At 43.8% G+C, this 27,623-nt stretch overlaps 1 protein-coding gene across 4 annotated transcripts; it reads left to right on the top strand.

Annotated features, from left to right (window-relative positions):
* Positions 1 to 1,063: 1,063 nt before the first annotated feature.
* Positions 1,064 to 27,281, top strand: LOC118397308 (kinesin light chain 1-like). 4 transcript variants are annotated; one of them, XM_035791938.1, is made up of 13 exons: positions 13,513 to 13,645; positions 13,763 to 13,875; positions 20,295 to 20,523; positions 20,643 to 20,873; positions 21,231 to 21,306; positions 21,515 to 21,743; positions 21,869 to 21,956; positions 22,227 to 22,328; positions 24,431 to 24,604; positions 24,829 to 24,928; positions 25,105 to 25,285; positions 25,370 to 25,436; positions 25,604 to 27,281. In XM_035791938.1, exons 3-13 carry the CDS (start codon positions 20,314 to 20,316, stop codon positions 25,703 to 25,705), a joined length of 1,560 nt encoding a protein of 519 aa, XP_035647831.1. In that variant the 5' UTR covers positions 13,513 to 13,645; positions 13,763 to 13,875; positions 20,295 to 20,313; the 3' UTR covers positions 25,706 to 27,281. The 4 variants fall into 4 exon arrangements, with proteins under 4 accessions (XP_052323391.1, XP_035647831.1, XP_035647832.1 ...); XM_052467431.1 differs by lacking the exons at positions 13,513 to 13,645; positions 13,763 to 13,875 and adding an exon at positions 1,064 to 1,165; XM_035791939.1 differs by lacking the exon at positions 13,763 to 13,875 and having other exon boundaries at positions 13,530 to 13,645.
* Positions 27,282 to 27,623: the final 342 nt, after the last annotated feature.

The raw sequence follows: 27,623 nt of genomic DNA, 5'->3' as shown, positions 1-27,623 counted from the left end.
TTAGTCTCTGTCCATGTCCCCATGACCCTCCCGTGTGCCCAGTCAACCCCAGTCAACCCCCATCCATCCTCATTATTAATGCACCATGGTCAACAGCATTACCATGACCGCATGTTGGGCACACAACTCACGTTTGCAGCTTATTTGAGGTTTCCTTTTTAAATGGTCATCAACCAATCAATAAAAAATATGAAATCTTGGCAAAGTCATTTCATTTGTCAAACTTTTGAGATTTGTAGTTTTGCCTTTTGACCATGGAGAACAAGATACACCTAAATACAGAATACTGTCCATGCATAGGTTTGATCATTCTGAATTCCGTCTACACACCCGCTCTGCCAACTGAGGCCTCCATGACACATGATGGACTCTCCACCTGGGCGCCTGGGCTCTGCTTGTCTCTGTGCTGGTGTGAAGCCAGATCAGACAGGTTCTGCTTGGTGAGGATGCACTGTGAGGAGACGATAGAGAAGGAAAAGAAGAGGAGAGAGTGATGCACTCTGGGCCAGTGCCACACTCAATTTAGCCTGCCACTTTATCCTCTCTTTGGCTTCAGCTGCCTGGGCTGGCAGACAGGAGGAACAGTTATGTAAAGCTAGCCGCAGCTTGAGGAAGAACGGGGACGGGGTCCCCGTGAACTAGACCCTCACTAAGCCCCTGCTGTGGAAGCTCCAGTGAGCAGGGAGGGAGCGATAAGGGAGCAGGGAGGCAACGAGAAGGGGAAAGGGAGGAAGTGAGAAGGGAGCGAAAAGGGAGCAGGGTGGGAGCGAGACGGGAGCAGGGAGGCAACGAGAAGGGGAAAGGGAGGGAGCAAAAAGGGAGCAGGGTGGGAGCGAGAAGGGAGCAGGGAGGGAACGAGAAGGGGAAAGGGAGGGAGAGAGAAGGGAGCAGGGAGGGAGCGAGAAGGGGAAAGGAAGGGAAAAGGAGGGAGCGGGGAGGGAGCGAGAAGGGGGAAGGAAGGGAAAAGGAGGGAGCGGGGAGGGAGCGAGAAGGGGGAAGGGTCTCCACACACATGACAGCTACTCCTATAAAGCACCTTGTGTTTAATAAAGTTCCTCTGTGATCGGAGTGTGTACGTGTGTACTTCAGAGGAGGCTGGTGGGAGGAGTTACAAGAGGATGGGATCATTGTAACGGCTGGAATGGAATCAATGGAACAGAGTCAAGTACGTTGTTTCCATGTGTTTGGTGTGTTTTATACCATTCCGTTGATTCCTTTAACAAACAACATATGCTGAGCACTTGTTGGCTGCTTTTCCTTCACTCTGCGGTCCAACTCATTCCAAACCATCTTAATTGGGTTGAGGTTGGATAATGCAGCACTCCATCACTCTCTGTCTTGGTCAAATAGCCATTACCCAGCCTGGAGGAGTGTTGGATTCATTGTCCTGTTGAAAAACAAATGATAGTCCCATTAAGCCCAAACCAGATGGGATGGCGTATCGCTGCAGAATGCTTTGGTAGCCATGTTGGTTAAGTGTGCCTTGAATTCTAAATAAATCACTGACAGCGTCACCAGCAAAGCACCGCCACACCATAACACCTCCTCCTCCATGCTTTACGATAGGAAATACACATGCAGAGATCATCCGTTCACCCACACCATGTCTCACATAGACATGGCGGTTGGAGCCAAAAATCTCACATTCGGACTCATCAGACCAAAGGACAAATTTCCACTGATCTAATGTCCATTGCTTGTGTTTCTTGGACCAAGCCAGTCTTCTTATTATTGGTGTCCTTTAGTAGTGGTTTCTTTGCAGGAATTTGACCATGAAGGCCTGATTCACACAGTCTACTCTGAACAGTTGATGTTGATTGTGTCTGTTACTTGAACTCTGTGAAGCATTTATTTGGGCTGCAATTTCTGAGGCTGGTAACTCTAATGAATTTATCCTCTGCAGCAGAGGTAACTTTCTGTCTTCCTTTCCTGTGGTAGTCTTCATGAGAGCCAGTTTCATCATAGCTCTTGATGTTTTTTGCGACTGCATTTGAAGAAACTTTCAAAGTTCATGAAATTTTCCATATTGACTGACCTTCATATCTTAAGGTAATGATGGACTGTCATTTCTCTTTGCTTATTTGAGCTGTTCTTGCCATAATATGGACTTGGTCTTTTACCAAATAGGGCTATCCTCTATTCCCAACCCTACCTTATCGCAACACAACTGATTGGCTCAAATGCATTAAGAAGGAAATAAATTCCACAAATTAACTTTTAATAATGCACACCTGTTAATTTAAATGCATTCCTGGTGACTACCTCATGAAGCTGGTTGAGAGAATGCCAAGAGTGTGCAAAGCTGTCATCAAGGCAAAGGTTGGCTACTTTGAAGAATCTCAATGATTTCAAATGTGTTATTTCATAGTTTTGATGTCTTCACTATTATTCAACAATGTATAAAATAGTAAAATTAAGAAAAACCCTTGAATGAGTAGGTGTGTCCAAACTTTTGACTGGTACTGTATAGGTAGGGATAAAATGTATTGGCATGGCAATGGCATAGATAATTAACAGTAACAGCAGCGTATTTGATGAGTCAAAAGAGATTAGTGCAAAAAGGGTCAATGCAGATATTCCGGGTAGCTATTGGTTGGTTCCAGACTTGGTGCATCGGCGGTAGCAGAGAGAACAGTCTACAACTTTTGTGGCTGGAGTCTTTGGCCATTTTTAGGGCCTTCCTCTGACACCAACTGATATAGTTGTCCTGGTTTGCAGGGTGTTCGGCCCCAGTGATGTATTTGGGCCATACGCATTACCCTCTGTAGCGCCTTGCGGCTAGATGCCAAACAGTTGCCATACTAAGCTGTGATGCAGCCAAGATGTGCAAGGCGCTGCAGAGGGTAATGCGTATGGTCCAATACATAGCCAATGGTGAAGCTATGTAACTATTTGAGGATCTGATGGCCCATGCCTAATCTTTTCAGCCTCCTGAGGCGCAAGAGGCATTGTCGTGCTCTCTTCACAACTGTGTTGATATGTGTGGACCATGATAATTCCTTAGTGATGTGGACACCAAGGAACTTGAAGCTCTCGACCTGTTCCACAACAGCCCCGTCGATGTGGATGGGGGCATTCCCTGCCCTCCCTTTCCTGTAGTCCACGTTCAGCTCCTTTGTCTTGCTGATGTTGAAGGAGAGGTTGTCTCTGACCTCCCTGTAGGCTGTCTCATCGTCGTCGTTGATCAGGCCTACCACCATTGTCATCTGCAAAATGAATGATGGCGTTGGAGTTGTGCGTGGCCACGCCTTCGTGGGTGAAGAGGGGACTAAGCACGTACCCCTGAGGGGCCCCTGTGTTGAGGGTCACCATGGCAGATGTGTTGTTGCTTACCCTCACCACCTGGGGGCAGCCCGTCAGGAATTCCAGGATCCAGTTGCAGAGGGAGGTGTTTAATCCCAGGGTCCTTAGCTTAGTCATGAACTTGGAGGGCACAATGGGGTTGAATTATGAGCTGTAGTCAATGAACAGCGTTCTCACATAGGTGTTCCTTATGTCCATGTGGGTAAGGGCAATAGAGATTGTGTCATCTGTGGATCTGTAGGGGTGGTATGCAAATTGGAATGGGTCCAAGGTGTCTGGGATGATGGTGTTGATTTGAACCTTGAACAGTCTTTCAAAGCATTTCATGGCTACAGATGTGAGTGCAATGGGGCGATAGTCATTTAGACAGGTTACCTTGGCGTTCTTGAGCACAGGGACTATGGAGGTCTGCTGAAACATGTACTGTAGGTATTACAGACTGGGTCAGGTAGAGGTTGAAAATGTCAGTGAAGACACATCCAAGCTGGTCAGTGCATGCTCTAACTATGCGTCCTGGTAATCCGTCTGGCCCTGCAGCCTTGTGAATGTTAAACTGTTTTAAGGTCTTACTCACATTGGCTACGGAGAGCGTGATCACACAGTTGTCTGAAACAGCTGTTGCTCTCATGCATAGTTCAGTGTTGCTAGCCTTGAAGCACGCATAGAAGGTATTTAGCTAATCTGGTAGGCTTGCATCACTGGACAGCTCGTGCCTGGGTTTCCGTTTGTAATCCATGATAGTCTGCAAGCCCTGCCACATCTGACGAGCATCGGAGCCGGTAGGATTCGGTCTTGGTCCTGTATTGACACTTTGCCTGTTTGATGGTTAGTCGACGGGCATAGCTGTATTTCTTATAAGCGTCTGGATTAGTGTCCCGCTCAATGAAAGTGGAAGCTCTCCTATTTAGCTCAGTTGAGATGTTGCCTGTAATTCATGGCTTCTATTTGGGATATGTACTGTACGTACGGTCACTGTGGGGACAACTTCATCTGTGCACTTATTAATGAAGGCGGTGACTGATGTGGTAAACTCCTCAATGCCATCAGATGAATCCCAGAACATATTCTAGGTTGTGCTAGGGAAACAGTCCTGTAGTTTATACTGACACTGATTGGGTTTTTGCTTATAAGCAGGAATCAGGAGATAGAGTTATGGTAAGATTTGCCAAATGAAGGGTGAGGGAGAGCATTGTATGCATCTCTGTGTGTGGAGTAACGGTGATCTTAAGTTTTTCTCACCTCAAGTTCATAGATGACATGCTGGTAGAAATGAGGTAAAAACAGATTTCAGTATTCTTGCATTAAAGTCACCGGCCACTAGGAGCACCGCCTCTGGGTGAGCATTTTCTTTTTGCTTATGGCCTTATACAGCTCGCCGAGTGAGTCTTAGTGCCAGCATCAGTTTGTGGTGGTAAATAAACAACTATGGAAAAATATAGATGAAAACTCTCTTGGTAAATAGTGTGGTCTACAGCTTATCATGAGGTATTCTAACTCAGGTGAGCAGAACCTCGAGATGTCCTTAATATTAGGCAGGGGTGTCAAACTCATTCCATGGAGGGCCTAGTGTCTGCAGGTTTTTGTTTTTTCCTTTCAATTAAGCTCTAGACAACCAGGTGAGGGGAGTTCCTTACTAATTAGTGACTTTAATTCATTAATCAAGTACAAGGGTGGAGCGCAAACCCGCAGCCACTCGGCTTTCCATGGAATGAGTTTGATATATGTGATATTAGAGATCAGTTGTTGTTAACAAAGAGACACACCCCCTACTCTGAGCTTCCCCGGCGCAGCCATTCTGTCCTGCCGATGTATAGAAAACCAGTTAGATTTATATTTACAATATCCTCGTTCAGCCACGACTCTGCGAAACATAGGATATTACAGTTCTTCAGATCACGTTGATAGGATAGTCTCGAACGGAGCTCATCCAGTTTATTCTCCAGTGATTGCATGTTTGCCAATAGAACGGAGGGTAGAGGTGATTGATCCACTCTCTGACTTAGTCTTGTCGGGGTTCCCGCACGCCGGCCTCTATAGCACCATCTCCTCCTTCTTCGAGTGTCGGGGATTCGGGTCTGATCCGCAATAATCAATATGCCTTTCTCCTCTGACTCATTGAAGTAGAAGTCCTCATCCAAATGGAGGTTAGTGATAGCTGTGCTGATGTCCAGAATCTATTTTCGTTCATGAGAAACTATCAGCACAAAAAGAATGCACAAAACAGAACAATTGGTCAGGAGCCCGTAAAACGGCCACCATTCCACATTATATGCTGGAGTTTGTCAATCTACAATTGGCTTGTTGCTTATTGAAAGTAAAGCATGAGTAACAGGCGGCACTGTGCTTGCTTAACATTTATCTTCCTTCCTTACACGTGTGCAATGGGAGTGATCCTGGATCCTCTGCTTCGCAAACACACGTGACCGCCCCCTTGAAAATGTCGTTGCCAACTACGATACCAAAAAGCTAGCAATTTGATAGCGCAAGTGGAGATATTTCAAGCTGGGGAGTGAGGTTACATATCCAACTCCATTACACATGCACAGGATAATACATTGGCTTCTTAAATAGGATACTTTTCAACATCTGGGGAAGCCTAGAAGGTTTAGAGGGTAGAAGAGGCCTAGAAGAGGCTGAAAGAGCAGAGAACTTCCCTAGAAGCGATGATGGCTGTACTATACGAACCAGAATATGATACAGGATGTAAACGCTGGGCTACAGTGACATCTTCTTTGGAATCCACACATGGTGTGACCTCTGAGCAGCCAGTGTCAAACATGTACACCTATATAGAAAAAAACATTTTACCAGTTTGCAGACCCTTCAAATAGATCCAGCCCTTGAAAGGGGACACCATAAACATATGTGACTTTGTTGCAAAGTGGAATAGAATGAAGTAGAGACTCTAAAGACTAGACAGAGAAGTGGGGTTTGTGTTGTTGGTTTATACTTCTCTCACTGTCTGACTTTCAGATGCCTTCTAAGATATCGGGTAGCATTGTAGTACCATGTACACTAGATCGTATAGATATTTGTAAAGCACTTCAATGTGGTTAACATTCAATTTCACATAGAGGTGTCAGAGCCTCCTCACAGTACAACCGGCTTCCCATGGCCATCACTATTTCAATACTTTAACACATTACAGAATCAAAATAACCTTGTAAGATTGTGTGTGGATTGGTGTTGCTATTCAAAATGGCAGTGGTATGCATCTCAGGGCCCTATATTACATTTTCTATGTACGAATTGTCTGTGCTGTCGGCACCACAGCTTACCTGCCATGGTCAAAATTATAAACAAGCTAGGAGCCTGCTATCAGGCTGCCTATGGAATATACTTTATACTGTAGCTGCAACATGGACGTCTGTAACTGGAGGAGAGAAGGATCAACCCACCCAATCACAAACCAAACTCTACCCCCGAGACCAATGGTATTTAAACACAACAAATAGCCTTCAATTGATTACATTTTCATCCCTTATCAAAATGAAAAGAAACCAATAAATACATTTACACAATAAAATTGTATTTTTCAAATAATCTCTCAAAAATGTTTATATATTGTCACATACACATACTCTTAATATTTTGTTCTCGCCCTCCAAAAAATGAATTCTTACAAAAATGACCAACCCCACTGCAGTTCCCCTCCACTAGGGATTATATTTGAATACCACTGCCCTAGATTTTTAAAAATGTTTTAATTGAACTAGGCAAGTCAGTTAAGAACAAATTCTTATTTTACAATGACAGCCTACCAGGGAACAGTGGATTAACTGCCTTGTGCAGGGACAGAACAGATTTGTCCCTTGTCACCTCAGGGATTTGATCCAGCAACATTTCGGTTACCGGCCCAACACTCTAACCACTAAGCTACCTGCCACACCTACCTGCCACGACCTTAGATACTTCTTGATAGCCGAGATCTGAAAGGATCAAATAGGAATGGCAACAATGTATGGCAACATCATAATGTGTCAAAGGGTAGGTGCTAGCTAGACTATAGGTTTATATGTGATTGGTCCCAGGATGATTGAGAAAGTACACATTGTCAAATCAAATTTATATAGCCCTTCGTACATCAGCTGATATCTCAAAGTGCTGTACAGAAACCCAGCCTTAAACCGCAAACAGCAAGCAATGCAGGTGTTGAAGCACATTGGCTAAGAAAAACTCCCTTGACAGGCCAAAACCTAGGAAGACACCTAGAGAGTAACCAGGCTATGAGGGATGGCCAGTCCTCTTCTGGCTGTGCCGGGTGGAGATTATAACAGAACATGGCCAAGATGTTCAAATGTTCATAAATGACCAGCATGGTCAAATAATAATAATCACAGTAGTTGTCGAGGGTGCAGCAAGTCAGCACCTCAGGAGTAAATGTCAGTTGGCTTTTCATAGCCGATCATTAAAAGTATCTCTACCACTCCTGCTGTTTCTAGAGAGTTGAAAACAGCAGGTCTGGGACAGGTAGCACATCCGGTGAACAGGTCAGGATTCCATAGCCGCAGGCAGAACAGTTTAAACTGGAGCAGCAGCACGGCCAGGTGGACTGGGGACAGCAAGGAATCATCATGCCAGGTAGTCCTGAGGCATGGTCCTAGGGCTCAGGTCTTCCAAGAGAGAGAGAATTAGAGAGAGCATGCTTAAATTCACACAGGATACCGGATAAGACAGGAGAAGTACTCCAGATATAACAAACTGACCCTAGCCCCCCGACACAAAACTACTGCAGCATAAATACTGGAGGCTGAGACAGGAGGGGTCAGGAGACACTGTGGCCCCATCCAATGATACCCTCAGACAGGGCCAACCAGGAAGGATATAACCCCACCCACTTTGCCAAAGCACAGCCCCCACATCACTAGAGGGATATCTTCAACCACCAACTTACCATCCTGAGACAAGGCCGAGTATATCCCACAAAGATCTCCGCCACGGCACAACCCAAGGGGGGGCGCCAACCCAGACAGGAAGATCACATCAGTGACTCAACCCACTCAAGTGACGCACCTCTCCTAGGGACGGCATGAAAGAGCACCAGTAAGCCAGTGACTCAGCCCCTGTAATAGGGTTAGAGGCAGTGAATCCCAGAGGAAAAAGAGGGGAACCGGCCAGGCAGAGACAGCAAGGGTGGTTCGTTGCTCCAGAGCCTTTCCGTTCACCTTCGCACTCCTGGGCCAGACTACACTCAATCATATGACCCACTGAAGAGATGAGTCTTCAGTAAAGACTTAAAGGTTGAGTCCGAGTTTGCGTCTCTCACATGGGTAGGCAGACCATTCCATAAAAATTGAGTTCTATAGGAGAAAGCCCTGCTTCCAGCTGTTTGCTTAGAAATTCTAGGGACAATTAGGAGGCCTGCGTCTTGTGACTGTAGCGTACGTGTAGGTATGTACGGCAGGACCAAACCAAGAGACATAGGTAGGAGCAAGCCCATGTAATGCTTTGTAGGTCAGCAGTAAAACCTTGAAACCAGCCCTTGCCTTGACAGGAAGCCAGTGTAGGGAGGCTAGCACTGGAGTAATATGATCAAATTTTTTGGTTCTAGTCAGGATTCTAGCAGCCGTATTTAGCACTAACTGAAGTTTATTTAGTGCTTTATCCGGGTAGCCGGATAGTAGAGCATTGCAGTAGTCTAACCTAGAAGTAACAAAAGCATGGATTAATTTCTCTGCATCATTTTTGGACAGAAAGTTTCTGATTTTGTCATGTATTATTAAAATACTATGTTATTCCTACACAGGGTCAAGCACATAAACATGAAACAAAATACATCTTTGTAAACAGGTCCATTAAAATAGTGTCTCTCAGTTTGGGTGATGAAATCACATCCATTGAAACCAGAGCCAGTTCAGTCACTTGTGCTGGAGGGGCTATGTTTAGTGCCACAGTGTAAAGTTCTCCATCCACCGGTGCCAGATTGGCTGATTAAATTGCATCGACTCAGCAGTCAGTCTGTCGTCTATTTACCGATACCTCCTCTCCTCCCCTTGACCTGTGACTTTAGCACAGTGGATATCTACTGACCAGAATGACATAGCCTAGATGGGGTAATGACTGAGTGGGTTGTCTATGTACATCAGCAGTTTCCCAAAGTAGGGGTCATGACCCTTTTTATTTTTTCAGTCAAGAACAAATTCTTATTTTGAATGACAGCCTAGGAACAGTGGGTTAACTGCCTTGTTCAGGGGCAGAAAGACAGATTTTTACCTTGTCAGCTCAGGGATGCAATCTTGCAAACTTTTGTTTACTAGTCCAATGCTCGAACCACTAGGCTGCCTGATATGAAAATGGGGTCGCTGGAAAATTTCTCAAATCTTGAGAGAAAAAAAACATACCGGGCCTATACAAAATAATATATATTATATGGTGTTGTGTCCCAAACTAGGGGACAACATTGTAACGGCTTTTCTCCTCCTCTTCTGAGGAGGATTAACAAGGATCGGACCAATACGCAGCGTGGTAAGTGTCCATGATACTTTCATAATAACTGAACACGACTCAATACAAAAATAACAACGTGAATGGAAACAAAAACAGTCCTGAATGGTGACACAAACAACAAAACAGGAAACAATCACCCACCAAACACAGGTGGGAAAAGGCTACCTAAGTATGATTATCAATCAGAGACAACTAACGACACCTGCCTCTGATTGAGAACCATACCAGGCCAAACACAAAACACAATATAGAAAAAGGAACATAGACAACCCACCCAACTCACACCCTGACCATACTAAAACAAAGACATAACAAAAGAACTAAGGTCAGAATGTGACAACCATGTGGAGTCGCCAGATATGAAAATGGGGTTGCGGTAAAATGTCCAAAATCCTGGATTTAAAAATATATATAAACAGAAACTCACATCAATACCTTTGTCAGATAACACTTTTAAACAAAGAATGTATGATATTTCTAACAATCAAGAGGAAACTGACTGAACGACTCAAACTCCACAGCTTATGATCTCCAAATGGACGTTGTGAGGGCTGAGATGCCCGTGCATTGACTTTTGTTCGCTATACATGTCGGGGGATGCTTGCTATTCACGAGGACATATTGTTCTGTCTCACGATTCCTGAGCATGAAACGGCATATGGGATGTTTAGTGTGCTGAATGACTATATTGAAGAAAACAACTTTCATATGGGATCAAATGGTGTGGTGGGCTTTTGCACCGATGGCTCCATCTATCACTGGACTCAAAGGGAATTCCCTGCCGTCTACCTCTGAGCATTAAATGCCACGTTCAAAACAACTGGGAACTGTGAAATGGGAAATATCTGACTTCCAACTTCAAGACAACTGGGAAGTCGGAACTGGGAAGTCGGAAAAAAGAAGAAGTAGTAATTACAACTTGTGAAGTCGGGCCTCTTTCTGGAACTCAGACTTCCCTACCTAATGATCACTGATGTCATGATTTGACCTCATATTTTTCAGAGTTCCCAGTTGAAAGCACCATAAAACTCATGGTAGGCTACCCTAACCACACCCCCCCATCGCGACATGCATCAAGCACTCCTATCTCATTAGTGGTGATGATAAGATACATTGTGTTAGACTCATTTGCAATTGACTGCCCCACATTGAAAGTATGTGAGGGTGAGTTGAGAAGACAATCAGAAATACTGCTGGAACGTTTTTCAATTGATTGCCATAGCCCCAAATAAAAAGTTAACATTGGCTGTTAATTACATACTTTTTCACATGGGTGGGGATGAGAGAATTTTCAGATATCAAGATGGGGTTCTGGGCAAAAAAAAAGATTGGGAACCCCTGATGTATGTATTTTACATCGTTACATTGCTTACTTACTTTACATGTTGCCATGAAGACATTGCATGAGATCCACTACCAGCGCCCACCCCCAAACACACACTAACCTCCACACACTGACTGATACACACTCGTACAACTGTCCTATGATTCTCCCCTCTCAGGCATGGCCAGTATGTACAGAGACAGCTGTCCAGTGGGCATCAGTTGATGTAACATTTGCTTCTACCATTTGCCAAACCCCCTGGACACAGACACATATATCACATTCCCTGCGATTAACACAGGCTTTCCACAAACCCCTATCTTCTGGAGCTTTAAGCCCCACTGCATACAATGAGCTATGGGAAAACACACACACACACACAATTAAACATTAAACGGACCATCCACTCTGCAGGATTACATGGACGCTGGCTCGCGTTATTATATAGAGGAACGAGGGGATTTCATGGCGTAAACCAGGCCTACGACAGTTCAAACCACCGACATTTGGGAGATAATTTGATTAGCATCATAGGAATCGGTAAGATAAGTAATTACATGCGGGGCCAGTAATGATATATTATTTTTAACATTGACATCACACTACAAAGAGTGGATTCGCTTTATTACATTGCCAGAGATATAAATCTAGAACAATATTGGTAGGACAGTTTTGTACTGTTATTAACCTCAAATGTTATATTATATTAATTACTTCTTTTAGTATGTATACATATTTTGGGGGCTCAGAGGGAACAGAATAGCATTTTGCAGACCTAAATAAGATTAAAATAATAAAGGTGTCAAAACTAAGGCCAACTGGCAAATGTAAATATTCTGGTCCACGCCACTGAATTTAGAATTGGGTGTAGAATGCACTGCAGTGTCACTGATGCTGTCAAGCAGCTGTCCTGACCCCTGAGCAGTGTTCACCTAGGACAGGGATGGGAAACTCCAGTCCTCGGGGCCTGACTGATGTCACGCTTTTGTCCCAGCACCTGCTAACACACCTGACTCCAATAATTAACTAATCATGATCTTCAGTTTAGAATGCAATTAGTTTAATCAGCTGTGTTTGCTAGGAAAGAGTGACACCCCTCCGGCGCCCAAAGACTGGAGTTGCCCATCCCTGACCTAGGACATGGGGAGTAGTGAGGCCGAGCTGCCCTTAAAAGGTATGAGTCTGCCTCAGTAGCCACACCAGCCCAGCAGCTGAACCATCAATCACCCAGATCGTATAACTGCCTGCAGACACCCACCAAGTGATCTGCTCTCTGTCTCCCTCTCTCTTCATCTCTGTAGAAGATGCCACTGTGTTCTATAGTCCATGTTGGTCTCTATAGCCGTGCAATTAGTCTCACATCGCTCCTGCCATCACTCTGACTTTTCATGCATCCTTTATCTTTGCAATGCAAACTTATACATTCATGGTGTAGGTTCTGGGAGGCCTGCACATCAGATATGTTGTCCAATATCCACAGACTTCAATACCTTTTAGTTTACTTACGTTCTCTTTATCACATCTATCTAAGCCATTGCTCTCGTACTGTAGCAAAAGTTGATGTCACATACAACCCTGCCATCACCACTGTCTTTTATTTTGTACCTTTATTTAACTAGGCAAGTCAGTTAAGAACAGTTTCTTATTTACAATGACAGCCTACACCGGCCAAACCTTTGACAACACTGGGCCAATTGTGCGCCGCCCTATGAGACTCCCAAGCACAGACAGTTGTGATATAGCCTGGATTAAAACCAGGGTCCCTGTAGTGACACCTCAAGCACTGAGATGCAGTGCCTTAGACCGCTGCGCCACTCTGGGAGCCTCAGTAGCCACACAAGCCCAGCAGCTTAACTAATACTGCTGCTGCTACTAATATTTATTATTTTCCCTGTGCCATCCCTCCATCCCATCCCACCCTTCTAATCTGCTTTGTTGAAAACTTGCCAAGTTATATTAAGTACCCACAGGGTTCCACCCCTTATACCACCAGAACACATCCCCCAGCCCCCCACACACATACCGGCCCCCACCATGTAGTGATGTGTGGTGCTACTGGGCATGTTTGTTTGTTGTGCTGGTTACAATGTAACTGACTCTTACTGATAATAGTCACTGTCTCAACAAATGGATTATGCACAAACCAACGTGTTACTTACAATAACAGTAACACTGTAGCACACCAGCATGTAGCCTATTCCAAAAGTATACCAAAGCAAAAAAGATTTAATGGAGAAATATCCAGTTCTGGTAAGGGATATGTAGCACTTTAAAACTAAAATCTCATTCCATTACAGCCTAATAAATTGACAGCCTGTCATAGAGCAGTATCATTTATATGATATGTATATTATACATGATATAATATTTTTTATATACACTTTTTTATGCATTTATTTAAAATAAAATGTTAAAAGAGCAGTTTATCTCGGTAACAGTCATCCTTGCACTCCTATCTGTGCTGGTTTGTCCCGTCACTCGCAGTTCAGAACACCGACAGATAGATGGCCTTGTCCTCAGAGGGAGATGGCATCAATCTACCGCGGTGCATGGTGGGAATGATCAGATCAGGTAAGCTGAAATGAGACTGTCTGAGCCGCAAGAACAGGTGAATGATTACTGTAGGCCTACTGTTAATGCCGTTGTCCAAAGATATCTTGTTATCTTGGTCCCATAACGAACAAATAGTGGATGTTTTGACGCGAGGAGTCCAAGTAACTTTAATGAGAGCCCGAATGAAAAGCGGTGATACGCAACAAAAAGAGGTCGACAACTCGCCAAAAACCTGGAATTAGTAGCAGGTAGGTTCAAATTACTTTTGTTTTTCGTACTCTTGTTAATGTTTTCACATCAAATTTTTCTTTGACGTGTGGATCATAATTGTGTAGTTTCAATGGCTGCGTTATATCCCAATGGGATGTTATTTTCTTCTCTCACAGCTGCTTTAATGCCGAATTGTCACTGTATGCTTATAGTATGTCATCAATACATTTATTTATTTTGATTAATACATGTTTTTCTTTCTTTATTTGTCTGTAGCCTACGCAGTATAAGTATTCCTATACAATTTAAAACGCGTTGACAAAACCACAACAATGCACACACAGGCCTAACCATCTGTTGTTATTGCCTAATGTTATACAAATGCAAATTCGTAATCTATATAAAACCGTGTGCATTGTGAAGGCAGACAATGTCTAATATTGGAAAACATCCAAATACAATAGCTTATGGAACAGTCCTCCTGTACACGCGCACATGTTGTTTATCTCTCTGACTGGTGTTGCATTTCTCTCAGACAGGATGCTCCTCTGTAGGCCACCATCCAATTTATTGTAGGCCTATGGTAATTGCTTCTCAATTTCTATTCTATTATTATTATATTATTCTAATTTAGGTCTACTGACCTGCCAAAGTGTCCTAGTAAGTGCATAAAAAGGCCAAAAGAATGCATTATAAAAATGATATTCTAATTTTTTAAAATATATTATATTTTCTTAATTATGTAAATATAGAGCTGTAGGCCTATTCATCCATAAAATGTGAAATTAACTCATTTGTTTTGCACACAAAAAAGTATGAGTATTGCATTGAAGTTTCACAAATAATGCAATGAATCTTGTTGTCTACTTTCTATGACTGACATGATTAAACCTCATGTCATTGTTAACTCAGTAATTCAAGATATAGTACCTTAAGATCACTTTCTCAGAAAGAAATGGGTAAATCCATTTGAATTCAAACCCTTCCATACATACAGTGCCTTCGGAAAGTATTCAGACCCCTTGACCTTTTCTACATTTTGTTACGTTACAGCCTTATTCTAAAATTGATTCAATTGTTTTTTCCCCCGCAATCTACACACAACACTACGTAATGAAAAATCAAAAACAGGTTTTGGGACATTTTTGCTTATCTAGAAAAAAGACCAAAAAAACTGATATTACATATACATAAGTATTCAGACCCTTTACTCAGTACTTTGTTGAAGAACTTTGACAGTGATTACAGCCTCAAGTTTTCTTGGGTATGACACTACAAGCTTGGCACAACTGTATATGGGGAGTTTCTCCTATTCTCTGCAGATCCTCTCAAGCTCTGTCAGGTTGGATGGGGAGCATCGCTGCGCAGCTATTTTCAGGTCTCCAGAGATGTTAGATTGGGTTCAAGTCCGGTCTCTGGCTGGGCCACTCAAGGACATTCAGAGACTTGTCCCGAAGCCACACCTGCGTTGTCTTGGCTGTGTGCTTAGTGTCGTTGTCCTGTTGGAAGGTGAACTTTCGCCCCAGTCTGAGGTCCTGAGCATTCTAGAGCAGATTTTAATCAAGGATCTCTCTGTACTTTGCTCCCTTCATCTTTGGCTCAATCCTGACTAGTCTTCCAGTCCCTCCCCTGAAAAACATCCCCACGGCATGATGCTGCCACCACCATGCTTCACCATAGGGATGGTGCCAGGTTTCCTCCAGACGTGACCCTTGGCATTCAGGCCAAAGAGTTCAATCTTGGTTTGGTCTGGCAGCCAGCTGTAGGAAAAGTTTTGGTGGTTCCAAACTTCTTCCATTTAAGAATGATGGAGGTTACTGTGTTCTTGGGGACCTTCAATGCTGCAGATATTTTTTGGTACTCTTCACCAGATCTGTGCCTCGACACAATGCTATCTCGGAGCTCTACGGGCAATTCCTTTGATCTCATGGCTTGGTTTTTGCTCTGACATGTACTGTCAACTATGAGACCTTATATAGACAGGTGTGTGCATTTCCAAATCATGTCCAATCAATTGAATTTACCACAGGTGGACTTCAATAAAGTTGTAGAAACATCTCAAGGATTATCAATGGAAACAGGATGCACCTGAGCTCAATTTTGAATCTAATAGAAAAGGGTCAGATTACTTATGTAAATAAGGTATTTCTGTTTTTAATTTTTAATCACATTTGCTAAAATGTCTAAAAACCTGTTTTCACTTAGTCGTTATGGGGTGTTATTGAGTTTTTTATTTTTTATTTAATCAATTTTAGAATAAGGCTGTAACATAACAAAATGTGGAAAAAGTCAAGGGGTCTGAATATCAAATCAAATCAAATCAAATTTATTTATATAGCCCTTCGTACATCAGCTGATATCTCAAAGTGCTGTACAGAAACCCAGCCTAAAACCCCAAACAGCAAACAATGCAGGTGTAAAAGCACGGTGGCTAGGAAAAACTCCCTAGAAAGGCCAAAACCTAGGAAGAAACCTAGAGAGGAACCGGGCTATGTGGGGTGGCCAGTCCTCTTCTGGCTGTGCCGGGTAGAGATTATAACAGAACATGACCAAGATGTTCAAATGTTCATAAATGACCAGCATGGTCGAATAATAATAAGGCAGAACAGTTGAAACTGGAGCAGCAGCACAGTCAGGTGGACTGGGGACAGCAAGGAGCCATCATGTCAGGTAGTCCTGGGGCACGGTCCTAGGGCTCAGGTCCTCCGAGAGAGAGAAAGAAAGAGAGAATTAGAGAGAGCATATGTGGGGTGGCCAGTCCTCTTCTGGCTGTGCCGGGTGGAGATTATAACAGAACGTGGCCAAGATGTTCAAATGTTCATAAATGACCAGCATGGTTGAATAATAGTAAGGCAGAACAGTTGAAACTGGAGCAGGAGCATGGCCAGGTGGACTGGGGACAGCAAGGAGTCCTCATGTCAGGTAGTCTGGGACATGGTCCTAGGGCCCAGGCCAGTTGAAACAGGAGCAGCAGCATGGCCAGGTGGACTGGGGACAGCAAGGAGTCATCATGTCAGGTAGTCCTGGGGCATGGTCCTAGGGCTCAGGTCCTCCGAGAGAGAGAAAGAGAGAAGGAGAGAATTAGAGAACGCACACTTAGATTCACACAGGACACCGAATAGGACAGGAGAAGTACTCCAGATATAACAAACTGACCCTAGCCCCCTGACACATAAACTACTGCAGCATAAATACTGGAGGCTGAGACAGAATACTTTCCAAAGGCACTGTATTTGCCCATTGCAGAAGTGGTCAGAAAGTTACTTTTTGGACATGAATGCCAAACCATTCAAGAGAAAAGGGTGCTCCAAATTGACCCATTTTGCATACCCCACCACACCATGAGACATTCATGTCTTCATCACTGGGAAAAGACCAACGGTTGAGATTTATTTTTATTTTTACCATTAACGTAAATTATCTAAAAACATTAAAAGGCAGATTTTTTTCCCATATTTGCATATGTTGCAGCTTAGACCCTATTTGACATAATTTGAGGTTTTTGTGTTGTTCCCGCCATTGGTTGAGACACAACATGCTCTTGAATACAGGTTGAGTGTCTTGTTTTGGCTGATTTATGTACTAAAATGGGAGTAGAATTTACATTTCAACTTTCAAATGGTACCATATGGTTGGAGTTTCACATATCAGAGAAGGTTGACTTGAATCTGTTTTTAAATTATACTCAATCTTCTATAAGAAACCTATTGAAATCATAAAAATATAGATAATAGACATGACCATTGAAGATGACATTCGACTGTGGGTGGACCGGCGGTCATCTTTTGTGGTAGTAATTAGAAGTTAATGTCAATTTAATTTATATTCCAATGATGTACCAGCTAAATGGCAGGGGTCTGAAGGATAGGTACATTTTCTGAATAGTTTTTCTATGATTGAAATGACACCCACCCTGTATTCAAGAGCAGGTTTTGTAAACGATGGTAGGCACAACACAAAAACCTCATTTACGTTAAAGGTTTAAAATTACCATTTTTCTTTTAAAAATGTAATGTTTTACGAAATAATCCAATAGTTTGACAACACTTTGTAAGCTTTTAAATGATATCAAACTGAACCGTTAATATTTTCCAGTGATGAAGACATACAAAATGTGTCAACTTTGAGTACTTTATTCTCCTGATTTTTAAATATTTTTTTAATATATATATTTAAAAAATATATTTTAGTCCTCATTTGGACTAATCTTCCAAGAGTCCTTAAACATTCAAATATAATTTATAATATGAACACAATTTCACATATAAACACACTGTTACAAACAGACAGACATACACATATTGACCAGATAAATACTGATAAGGTCCAAGAAGTAACTTTCTGACCACTCCTTCCGTGGGCGAACATGTATGGAATGTTACTGTATGTTTAAATCAAAATATGTCAAAAAGGGATTGAATTCAAATGTATTTACCCAAGTATTAAATAAGAGCACCGCTCTTTTCAACATTAGATCTGTTCTAGGTCCTTTATAAAACGACTGCAGCATGAGTCCCAATCAATTCCAATGACCACTGTTGTTTACAACTGTCATATGCTGCCCTCCTCCCAGGAGCCACTAGTAAACCAATATCCTTGTGTTAATGTATGGTCTGCTGCAGCTGGCCTGCCTTTTGGTGTTATGCTGATGTAGCCTCCTGCTCAGGCCCAGCACAACTCCCTCTTGTTCCCCATAGACACCTGTTTCTCCTCTTTGGCTCTTGGCTTCACAGCGCAGCCCTCCTGTCTTGTACCCCCGTTAGTATTGGTATGATGGAAGGATGATCAGAGGCCTTTCATGCTCATGATTCGAGTTCAGGCTTCGAGTTCAGGCTGCCCATCTGGTCTTTGAGAAGCCAACATATTATTATTTTTGTAATAATTTTTTGAGGCCATCCTCTGTGCATCAGCATGTTATTGCCACAGGGAGAAGAACACCTAACCAGAAATATGACACCCACTACAATTGTATTTATTTGTATCTGAAGCAGGTCATGGCATTATTATTATTATTATTATTATTATTATTATATATTATGGCTGGTCTTGTATTGTGTTTTCATTTCATGTCAGAACTGCACTCCAACCATATGATTAGACCTGTTCTTGTTGGACCCATTGTCATTGCACTACACATCTCACTCCAACCCCTCAATGTGGCATGATGCCTCACCGACCAGGAATTAGGCTACATCATGTGTTATGACTTGTCATTGTACTACACATCCCACTCCAACCCCTCAATGTGGCATGATGCCTCACCAACCAGGAAGTAGGCTACACCATGTGTTATGACTTGTCATTGTACTACACATCCCACTCCAACCCCTCAATGTGGCATGATGCCTCACCGACCAGGAAGTAGGCTACATCATGTGTTATGACTTGTCATTGTACTACACATCCCACTCCAACCCCTCAATGTGGCATGATGCCTCACCGACCAGGAAGTAGGCTACATCATGTGTTATGACTTGTCATTGTACTACACATCCCACTCCAACCCCTCAATTTGCATGATGCCTCAACGACCAGGAAGTAGGCTACATCATGTGTTATGACTTGTCATTGAACTGGGCGGCTGTCGGCTCCAAGCTGTATGCCTTCGGGCTCACAGGAGCAAAATGTCACCGTTGTACCAGGATGTGTTTTACATACAGTCCCATTGGTGTCTGTGTTGGCTATTCACTGTTTCCTTTGGCTGCCAGAATGCATAGTCGTGGTTCTGAAAGTTTGCATAAAAATCCCCAGGCAGATCGCTTTACAGTTTCAAAGGCTCTGACAGGCTGTCAGGGCAGCACACTGTTGTCGTTGTTGACACCCCCCTGTGGTGGTAAACAGGCTACACTTGTAGTTTTGCACTTTGTACACTTTGTAAACAACACTGTTTACTGTGGAGTGTATCCATTAGCCATATTACCACTAGCGCATAATTAAATGCTGCCATTTACACACCAATGTTGGACCTTTATTCTGTGTGTGTGTCCCATACGTGCATATATACTGAGTATACAAAACATGAACTCTTTCCATGACATAGACTGACCAGGTGAATATAGGTGAAAGCTATGATCCCTTATTGATGTCACTTGTTAAATCCACTTAAATCCGTGTAGTTGAAGTGGATGAGACAGGTTGAATAAGGATTTCTAAGACTTGAGACATGGATTGTGTATTGGTGCCATCCAGAAGGTGAAGTAGTAGGTGCCAGGTGCAACGGATTGTTTTAAGAACTGGAACGCTGCTGGGTTTTTCACGCGCAACAGTTTCCTGTGTGTATCAAGAATGGCTCACCACCCAAAGGACATTCAGCCAACTTGACACAACTGTGGGAACCATTGGAGTCAACATGGGCCAGCATCCCTGTGGAACGCATTCAACACCTTGTACAGTCCATATGACCGTGTACAAATATAAAAACATTTTGAACCTTTCCGCCTCCTCCTCCTCCATACAGGGTTGAGCTGAGAGGCGCCATGCTGTCGGGGGAGGAGATTCTGTGCAGCACGCGGCAAGTGATAGCGGGCCTTGAGGCGCTGCGAGGTGAGAACCACACCCTCCTGGACAACCTGCAGGAGGTCCTGGAGGACCGGCCGGTGGCCGAGAGTGGCAGTGTGGAGCAGGAGAAGAGTGGCATCATCCGCCAGTCTCTGGAGAGGATAGAGCTGGGCCTGGGAGAGGCACAGGTGGGGTCATACTGGAGATGGCAGAATGGGTGAAGTTATATTTTGACTGTATTGGATGTGTACATGTTTATATGCACACCTTCTTCACTCTCTTGCTCTCTTTCCCTCTCCATCCCCAGGTGATGATGGCTCTGTCGGCCCACCTGGGCTCCCTGGAGGCGGAGAAGCAGAAGCTGCGGACCCAGGTACGGAGGCTGTGCCAGGAGAACCAGTGGCTGAGGGACGAGCTGGCCGGGGCCCAGCAGAGGCTGCAGGACAGGGAGCAGGTGGTGGTCACGCTGGAGGAGCAGAACAGACACCTGCAGTTCATGAGCAGTATCCGCAAGTACGACCAGGAGTCGCCATCACCGGTATGTCACAGACCACCACAACCAGGGTCGTATTCATTATACACCAAACGGGGAAGAAACAGACTGATACAGTGAGGAATTAGCAAAACTGCTCATATTAGTTTTCCATTGTTTTGCTATGGTGTACCCTAATGAATATGACCCAGTGCATGTCTTTGCCTCTGCTTTTATGTTATTACTAAAGCTAAGCTGTTGGTGGCTTATCAGAGCAGGTTGCTATGTGTTTCTCTGTATAGTTCATAGTTAAACCTTTATTTAACGTGCCTGGTTAAATAAAGGTTAAATAAATCAAATAAAAATATAGGATTTCCTCTCCGCTCTGTACTATCGATCTAGTTATGTTTTCTATGTCGACAGGATGACAAAGAGACGGGCTCCACCAAGGAGTCCCTAGATGACCTTTTCCCCACGGACGAGGAGGAACAGTCACAGAGTACGTTCACTCGTCAAATGAGACGGATATTCTTGTCTGTCTATCTGCTGTGCAGACGAGCTATGCATGTATGTTTGTCGATGTCTCGGTGTGGCTCTCAGTGTTGTATAGTCTGTCACTCGCTGTGTGTATGTCTATGTATGTTTGTGTTAATGTATATTTGTGTGTCTGTATGAATGACTCCCTCTCGTGTCCTCCTGTCCCCCAGTATCTCAGCCCCACGGTAGCAGTGTGGCAGCAGCGGCCCAGCAGGGAGGCTATGAGATCCCGGCCCGCCTGAGAACCCTTCATAACCTGGTGATCCAGTACGCCTCCCAGGGCCGCTACGAGGTGGCCGTGCCCCTCTGCAAACAGGCTCTGGAGGACCTGGAGAAGTCCTCAGGCCACAGCCACCCTGACGTGGCCACCATGCTCAACATACTGGCTCTGGTCTACAGGTGAATGGAGCCACGTTAGCCTAGCATATCATCCATGCTAGGTCTTACTGTGGGGTATTTCCATAGTGTGGCTGGTTATGTTAGTTGTATGCTAGAACTAAAGGCTGTTTTGCTCTTCTCTGCAGAGACCAGAACAAGTACAAAGAGGCGGCTAACCTCCTGAATGACGCGTTGGCCATTCGGGAGAAGACCCTGGGCATAGATCACCCTGCGGTATGTTCCTCTATAGTCTATAGTGAAGTTCAAGCGTCACCAAAATGGACAAAACAAGAAGTCTAAACCATGCATAGCTATTGGCTTTTCCCAGCACAGTGGAAAAGCAGCTACAGTATGTAACCAGTGGTGTAGGATAAATGTTTTTTTGCCCAACAGTTTACCCACCTTTTGCGAAAGAAAAGGTATCGGGAGCGTTACTTTTTTCACCGCGACCGGCAATCAGAGTATATCACTGTATGTAACTAACAGTACTGTATTTGTTTATAGGTGGCAGCCACACTCAACAACCTTGCTGTACTGTATGGAAAGAGAGGGAAGTACAAGGAGGCCGAGCCACTGTGTAAGAGAGCCCTGGAGATCAGAGAGAAGGTAATGAGGCGGTAACCTAGCAGCAACGTGACTAGAAACCCTGCCCTGATGGACCAATGGCAACTCTGCAAGCATTCTGTAGTATAGCACTCCTACAGTACTACACTGCTCAAACAAATAAAGGGAACACTAAAATAACACATCCTAGATCTGCATGAATGAAATATTCTTATTAAATACTTTTTTCTTTACATAGTTGAATGTGCTGACAACAAAATCACACACAAACTATCAAATTTATCAACCCATGGAGGTCTGGGTTTGGAGTCAAACTCAAAATTAAAGTGGAAAACCACACTACAGGCTGATCCAACTTTGATGTAATGTCCTTAAAACAAGTCAAAATGAGGCTCAGTAGTGTGTGTGTTCTCCACGTGCCTGTATGACCTCCCTACAATGCCTGGGCATGCTCCTGATGAGGTGGCGGATGGTCTCCTGAGAGATCTCCTCCCAGACCTGGACTAAAGCATCCGCCAACTTCTGGACAGTCTGTGGTGCAACATGGCGTTGGTGGATGGAGTGAGACATGATGTCCCAGATGTGCTCAATTGGATTCAGGTCTGGGGAACGGGCGGGCCAGTCCATAGCATCAATGCCTTCCTCTTGCAGGAACTGCTGACACACTCCAGCCACATGAGTTCTAGCATTGTCTTGCATTAGGAGGAACCCAGGGCCAATCGCACCAGCATATGGTCTCACAAGGGGTCTGAGGATCTCATCTCGGTACCTAATGGCAGTCAGGCTATCTCTGGTGAGCACATGGAGGGCTGTGCGTCCCCCCAAAGAAATGCCACCCCACACCCTGACTGACCCACCGCCAAACCGGTCATGCTGGAGGATGTTGCAGGCAGAAGAACGTTCTCCACGTCTGTCACGCGCTCAGTGTGAACCTGCTTTCATCTGTGAAGAGCACAGGGCGCCAGTGGCGAATTTGCCAATCTTGGTGTTCTCTGGCAAATGCCAAACGTCCTGCACGGTGTTGGGCTGTAAACACAACCCCCACCTGTGGACGTTGGGCCCTCATACCACCCCCATGGAGTCTGTTTCTGACCGTTTGAGCAGACACATGCACATTTGTGGCCTGCTGGAAGTAATTTTGCAGGGCTCTGGCAGTGCTCCTCCTTGCACAAAGGCGGAGGTAGTGGTTGGCAGTGCTCCTCCTTGCACAAAGGCGGAGGTAGTGGTCCTGCTGCTGGGTTGTGCCCTCCTACAGCCTCCTCCACATCTCCTGATGTACTGGCCTGTCTCCTGGTAGCGCCTCTATGCTCTGGACACTGACAGACACAGCAAACCTTCTTGCCACAGCTCACATTGATGTACCATCCTGGATGAGCTGCACTACCTGAGCCACTTGTGTGGGTTGTTGTCTCATGCTACCACTAGAGTGAAAGCACCGCCAGCATTCAAAAGTGACCAAAACATCAGCCAGGAAGCATAGGAACTGAGAAGTGGTCTGTGGTCACCACCTGCAGAACCACTCCTTTATTGGGGGTGTCTTGCTAATTGCCTATAATTTCCACCTGTTGTCTATTCCATTTGCATAACAGCATGTGAAATTTATTGTCAATCAATGTTGCTTCCTAAGTGGACGGTTTGATTTCACAGAAGTGTGATTGACTTGGAGTTACATTGTGTTGTTTAAGTGTTCCCTTTATTTTTTTGAGCAGTGTATATTGTACTATCATTTCTCAGTCATGCAAGCAAAAAATCATATACCTATTACTCGTTACTTCTTTCAACAATAAATAATGACTTATTACTCCCTGGGAAAAGTAATTTGTTATATTACGTTGCGTGTCCTCACTCGATGTAAACAATGTTGTGTTGCTTGCAGTGGAGAGGTGTTTCTCGGCTGGGCACAATTGACATTTTACTGTTATATTCTTGACCTACCAAATCAAAGAAATGGGAGTACGTTTCTGCCACTTTTTATCTCCCATCACAAATACTTATTTGGATCAGTGACTGTAGTAGGAAATGAATGATAACATCAGTAACAACACATTTTTTCTATCAGTAACTGTATAATTTCAATTGGAACAGTAAGCTCTTATATAATTATTACCCAAACCTGTTAATCTCCCCCCTCGTGTCGTTGGCAGGTGTTAGGCACGGACCACCCTGACGTGGCAAAGCAGCTGAACAACCTGGCGCTGCTGTGTCAGAACCAGGGCAAGTACCAGGAAGTGGAGCAGTACTACGAGCGTGCCCTGCACATCTACCAGAGCAGGCTGGGCCCCGACGACGCCAACGTGGCCAAGACCAAGAATAACCTGGTGAGGGATGGAGATTAGAAGAGGGTGAATGGAGGGAGGGGTATAAAGGGGGGGTTGACATGGTTTGCATGGTCACTGGGCTAGATGCTACCATATTATGTGTGTGTGCGTATAATATGCTATGATTGGGGAGAAGTGGGGGACTTTGACCCAAGCTGCATGCGTGTGTCTGAGGTGTGATAGTGCTATTTGTGACTCTAGTATTGCTGTATTTCTGCCTACAGGCTTCATGTTACCTGAAACAAGGGAAGTACAGACAAGCTGAGGCTCTGTATAAAGAGATCCTGACCCGGGCCCATGAAAAAGAGTTTGGATCTGTGGATGGTGAGAGCAAACTCATAATATGATCTTTGAAACCTGCTCTCTAGATTCAGTAGCATTTTGATCCAAAAACGGTGTATGTATTGGAATTGAAAATGTACCTCAGATTTGTACTGTAAATAACTAATTGTACTGTATGATGCCACTGAAATGCATCCTCTGTGATGTTGGTGTCTCAGGTGATGTGCGGGACATCTGGACCAACACGGAAGAGGAGGGCTCCATGCAGGATGGGCTGGGCAGTCTGAAGCGCAGCGGCTCATTCACCAAGCTCCGCGAGTCGATACGCAGGAGCAGCGAGAAGCTGGTCAGGAAGCTGAAAGGAGTCGGACCTCAAGATACCACGCCTCCGACTCCTGGGTAAAGACCAAGTCCTCAATCTGCACGTGTTAGTTCTCAAAATGATGTCCATTTTTTTACTCTCTCTTTCTTGTTCTCCCTCAGGATGAAAAGGGCTAATTCTCTGAATGTGCTGAACGTGGGTGTGAGGGAGTGTCAAGAAGCAGCAAGGGTGAGCAGCAGTTTCTGGCTTATTCTCACATTTCTGTACAATATGATTCTTATAGTGTTTATTCATCCTTTCATGTTATGTGTTTCAAATCCTAAGGCATTTCTCTGGCTGTGTGTCATCAAAATTAATGTATATATAGTGTTATAGTGTTTTGTATGTTCTTCCAGAACCCCTGCAGCCTGACAGAGAACCGAACCCTGAGCTCCAGCACCCAGAGTCTGGCACGGCGAGGATCCCTCAGCTCTGCACACTACACCTCTGAACACTAGCCCCCCCCACACACACACATCCAGGAAGTACTCTCACACAGCTCTGGTCCCTACTCTCTGTCTCAGTGAACCTACAAGGGTCACTGCAACCCCCTTCCTTTGCTCTGTTTTAAATGGAACAATGATCCGGTTAAGTTTGTTTACTGCACTATGTTGTAGCGGATGGAGGTCACTGATACTCCTTGCCTGCTAGTTTTATCCCCTGGTGCCCCAGTTCTGAGGTATAAATTAGGATACACACAGCAATGAGGACTGGTTTGAGAGATGCAGATTGAATCCGTTTCAGACCAGATTTAGTAATGCTCTGTACAAGGAGGGAAAGCTTGAATTCCTCAACGATTGTTCACAATTATGAACATCTTGATATTTGCATTTTAACTGCAGTTGGGTCAACAAGTAAGTGTCTGCAGCTATTGGATGTTATCCAAATTAATTTATCTGTGCATGCAAAAAAGGTCTTATTTCTACAATGTGGTTTTTAAAACGTGTTACATTCTGATTTTATCTCCTTGTGTCCATTACTAGCGGTACTCTTGTTTTTGGCACTAGGTGATTTTAATTACACAATTAAACAAATATTTACTAATATATATTGAATGTGATGCACAAATAGTGTATTGGCATCCATGTTAGGTTGTGGTAAAGTGCTCTCCTTATTCCACAATACTAGAGCAAAATCTGCACTTCCCAGTCCAGCGGTAGAATGCAATTTGTCTAAAAATATGTTTGTACTATGTTTAGCAGATTTCATTATGAGCAGATATAAAAAGCTTAAGCTATTTTTATAGCCCAAAAGTAAAAGCACTATGTGCCTGTATGTAATATCTTATTTTTTTATTTGTCTCAGTTTGGGGTACATTTACATTTTTGGATAGCTAGCTAATTTAAATTCCTTCTGAAACATGTTTTTTAAATGATTTGATGTTGTTGTCTATGCATCTTACGCAGGATGTTATCAAGAGTAAATATGCAATTCGAGGGACAAAAAGCGATTTAATTCACTGTGGTGGTATTTCCAAGTGATCATTTAAAAGGGCGGTAGAGGAGTCACTATTGTAAAAAGATTGCTAACCCATTGGGGTGGATGGAGGGAGTTCAATGTGGGTTGTGAAAAGGTCGCCAGTTCGAATCACAATGAGTCTTGTTTTCCAACCAATCACATTTCTCATTTGATGTTCTAATTGACTGAATAGCTGTATACATGTGGGAAACAATTGTGGAACCCTCCCTCGTGCTGCTGCAGTGGACTAGGCACTGGGATAAGAGCCAGAAGGTCACAGGTTCTAAGCTGACAAAGCACAAGGGCTCTATTCAAACCGTCAAGCTTTTTGTACGCAGCGTTTTACCATAAATGCAATCTCCATTAACATCGCCTTTAAATTTCAATCACGCTGAACTTCAGCAATACAGATTGAATAGAGCCCTATATCTTATTTATGTAGAATTATGTTAGCTTTTACATATGGAGAGCTATCTTTGCAGATTGTCAATGTCATTGAAAATTACAAATATATTTTATATCTGGAAACCATAGCAGACATATGTCAAATAAAGTATGTCTCTTCAATCCACTGTGTTCATGCTAGCCTTGTCTGGGTATGTTTCATGATGTACATGTTGTCATGATGTGGCCCTTTTCTGGATATAGATCATGTCTTCTCACTCTCTCCTACACCCAGGTTCTGTTATCTCAGGTTGTAAATTCCTGACGGAGACTCTCCCCCTTTTCATGCAGAGACCACCGTGAAGAAAGGAATTCACACGGCCGAACTCCTAAATCCCCAAAATGGGAAAATGAAACAATGTTCACTTGTGAGGTGAGAATGGTCTGTGGACACTTAAGGGACATGCATGACGAGTGTTTCATTTGGTGACCTCAGAGGACAGGAAACACACAACTATTTCTCAATTATGGGGT

This window comes from Oncorhynchus keta, chromosome 18, assembly GCF_023373465.1.
Source record: "Oncorhynchus keta strain PuntledgeMale-10-30-2019 chromosome 18, Oket_V2, whole genome shotgun sequence".
Lineage (NCBI taxonomy): Eukaryota > Metazoa > Chordata > Actinopteri > Salmoniformes > Salmonidae > Oncorhynchus > Oncorhynchus keta.
This window is presented reverse-complemented; position numbering and strand designations above follow the sequence as displayed.

Excerpts from the sequence above, each read along its gene's own strand:
- LOC118397308 (XM_052467431.1), top strand. The coding sequence starts at position 20,314 with ATGCTGTCGGGGGAGGAGATTCTGTGCAGCACGCGGCAAGTGATAGCG. Across the intron at positions 21,744-21,868 it reads ATACTGGCTCTGGTCTACAG|AGACCAGAACAAGTACAAAG; the intron begins GTGAATGGAGCC and ends TCTTCTCTGCAG. Across the intron at positions 25,286-25,369 it reads ACCACGCCTCCGACTCCTGG|GATGAAAAGGGCTAATTCTC; the intron begins GTAAAGACCAAG and ends GTTCTCCCTCAG.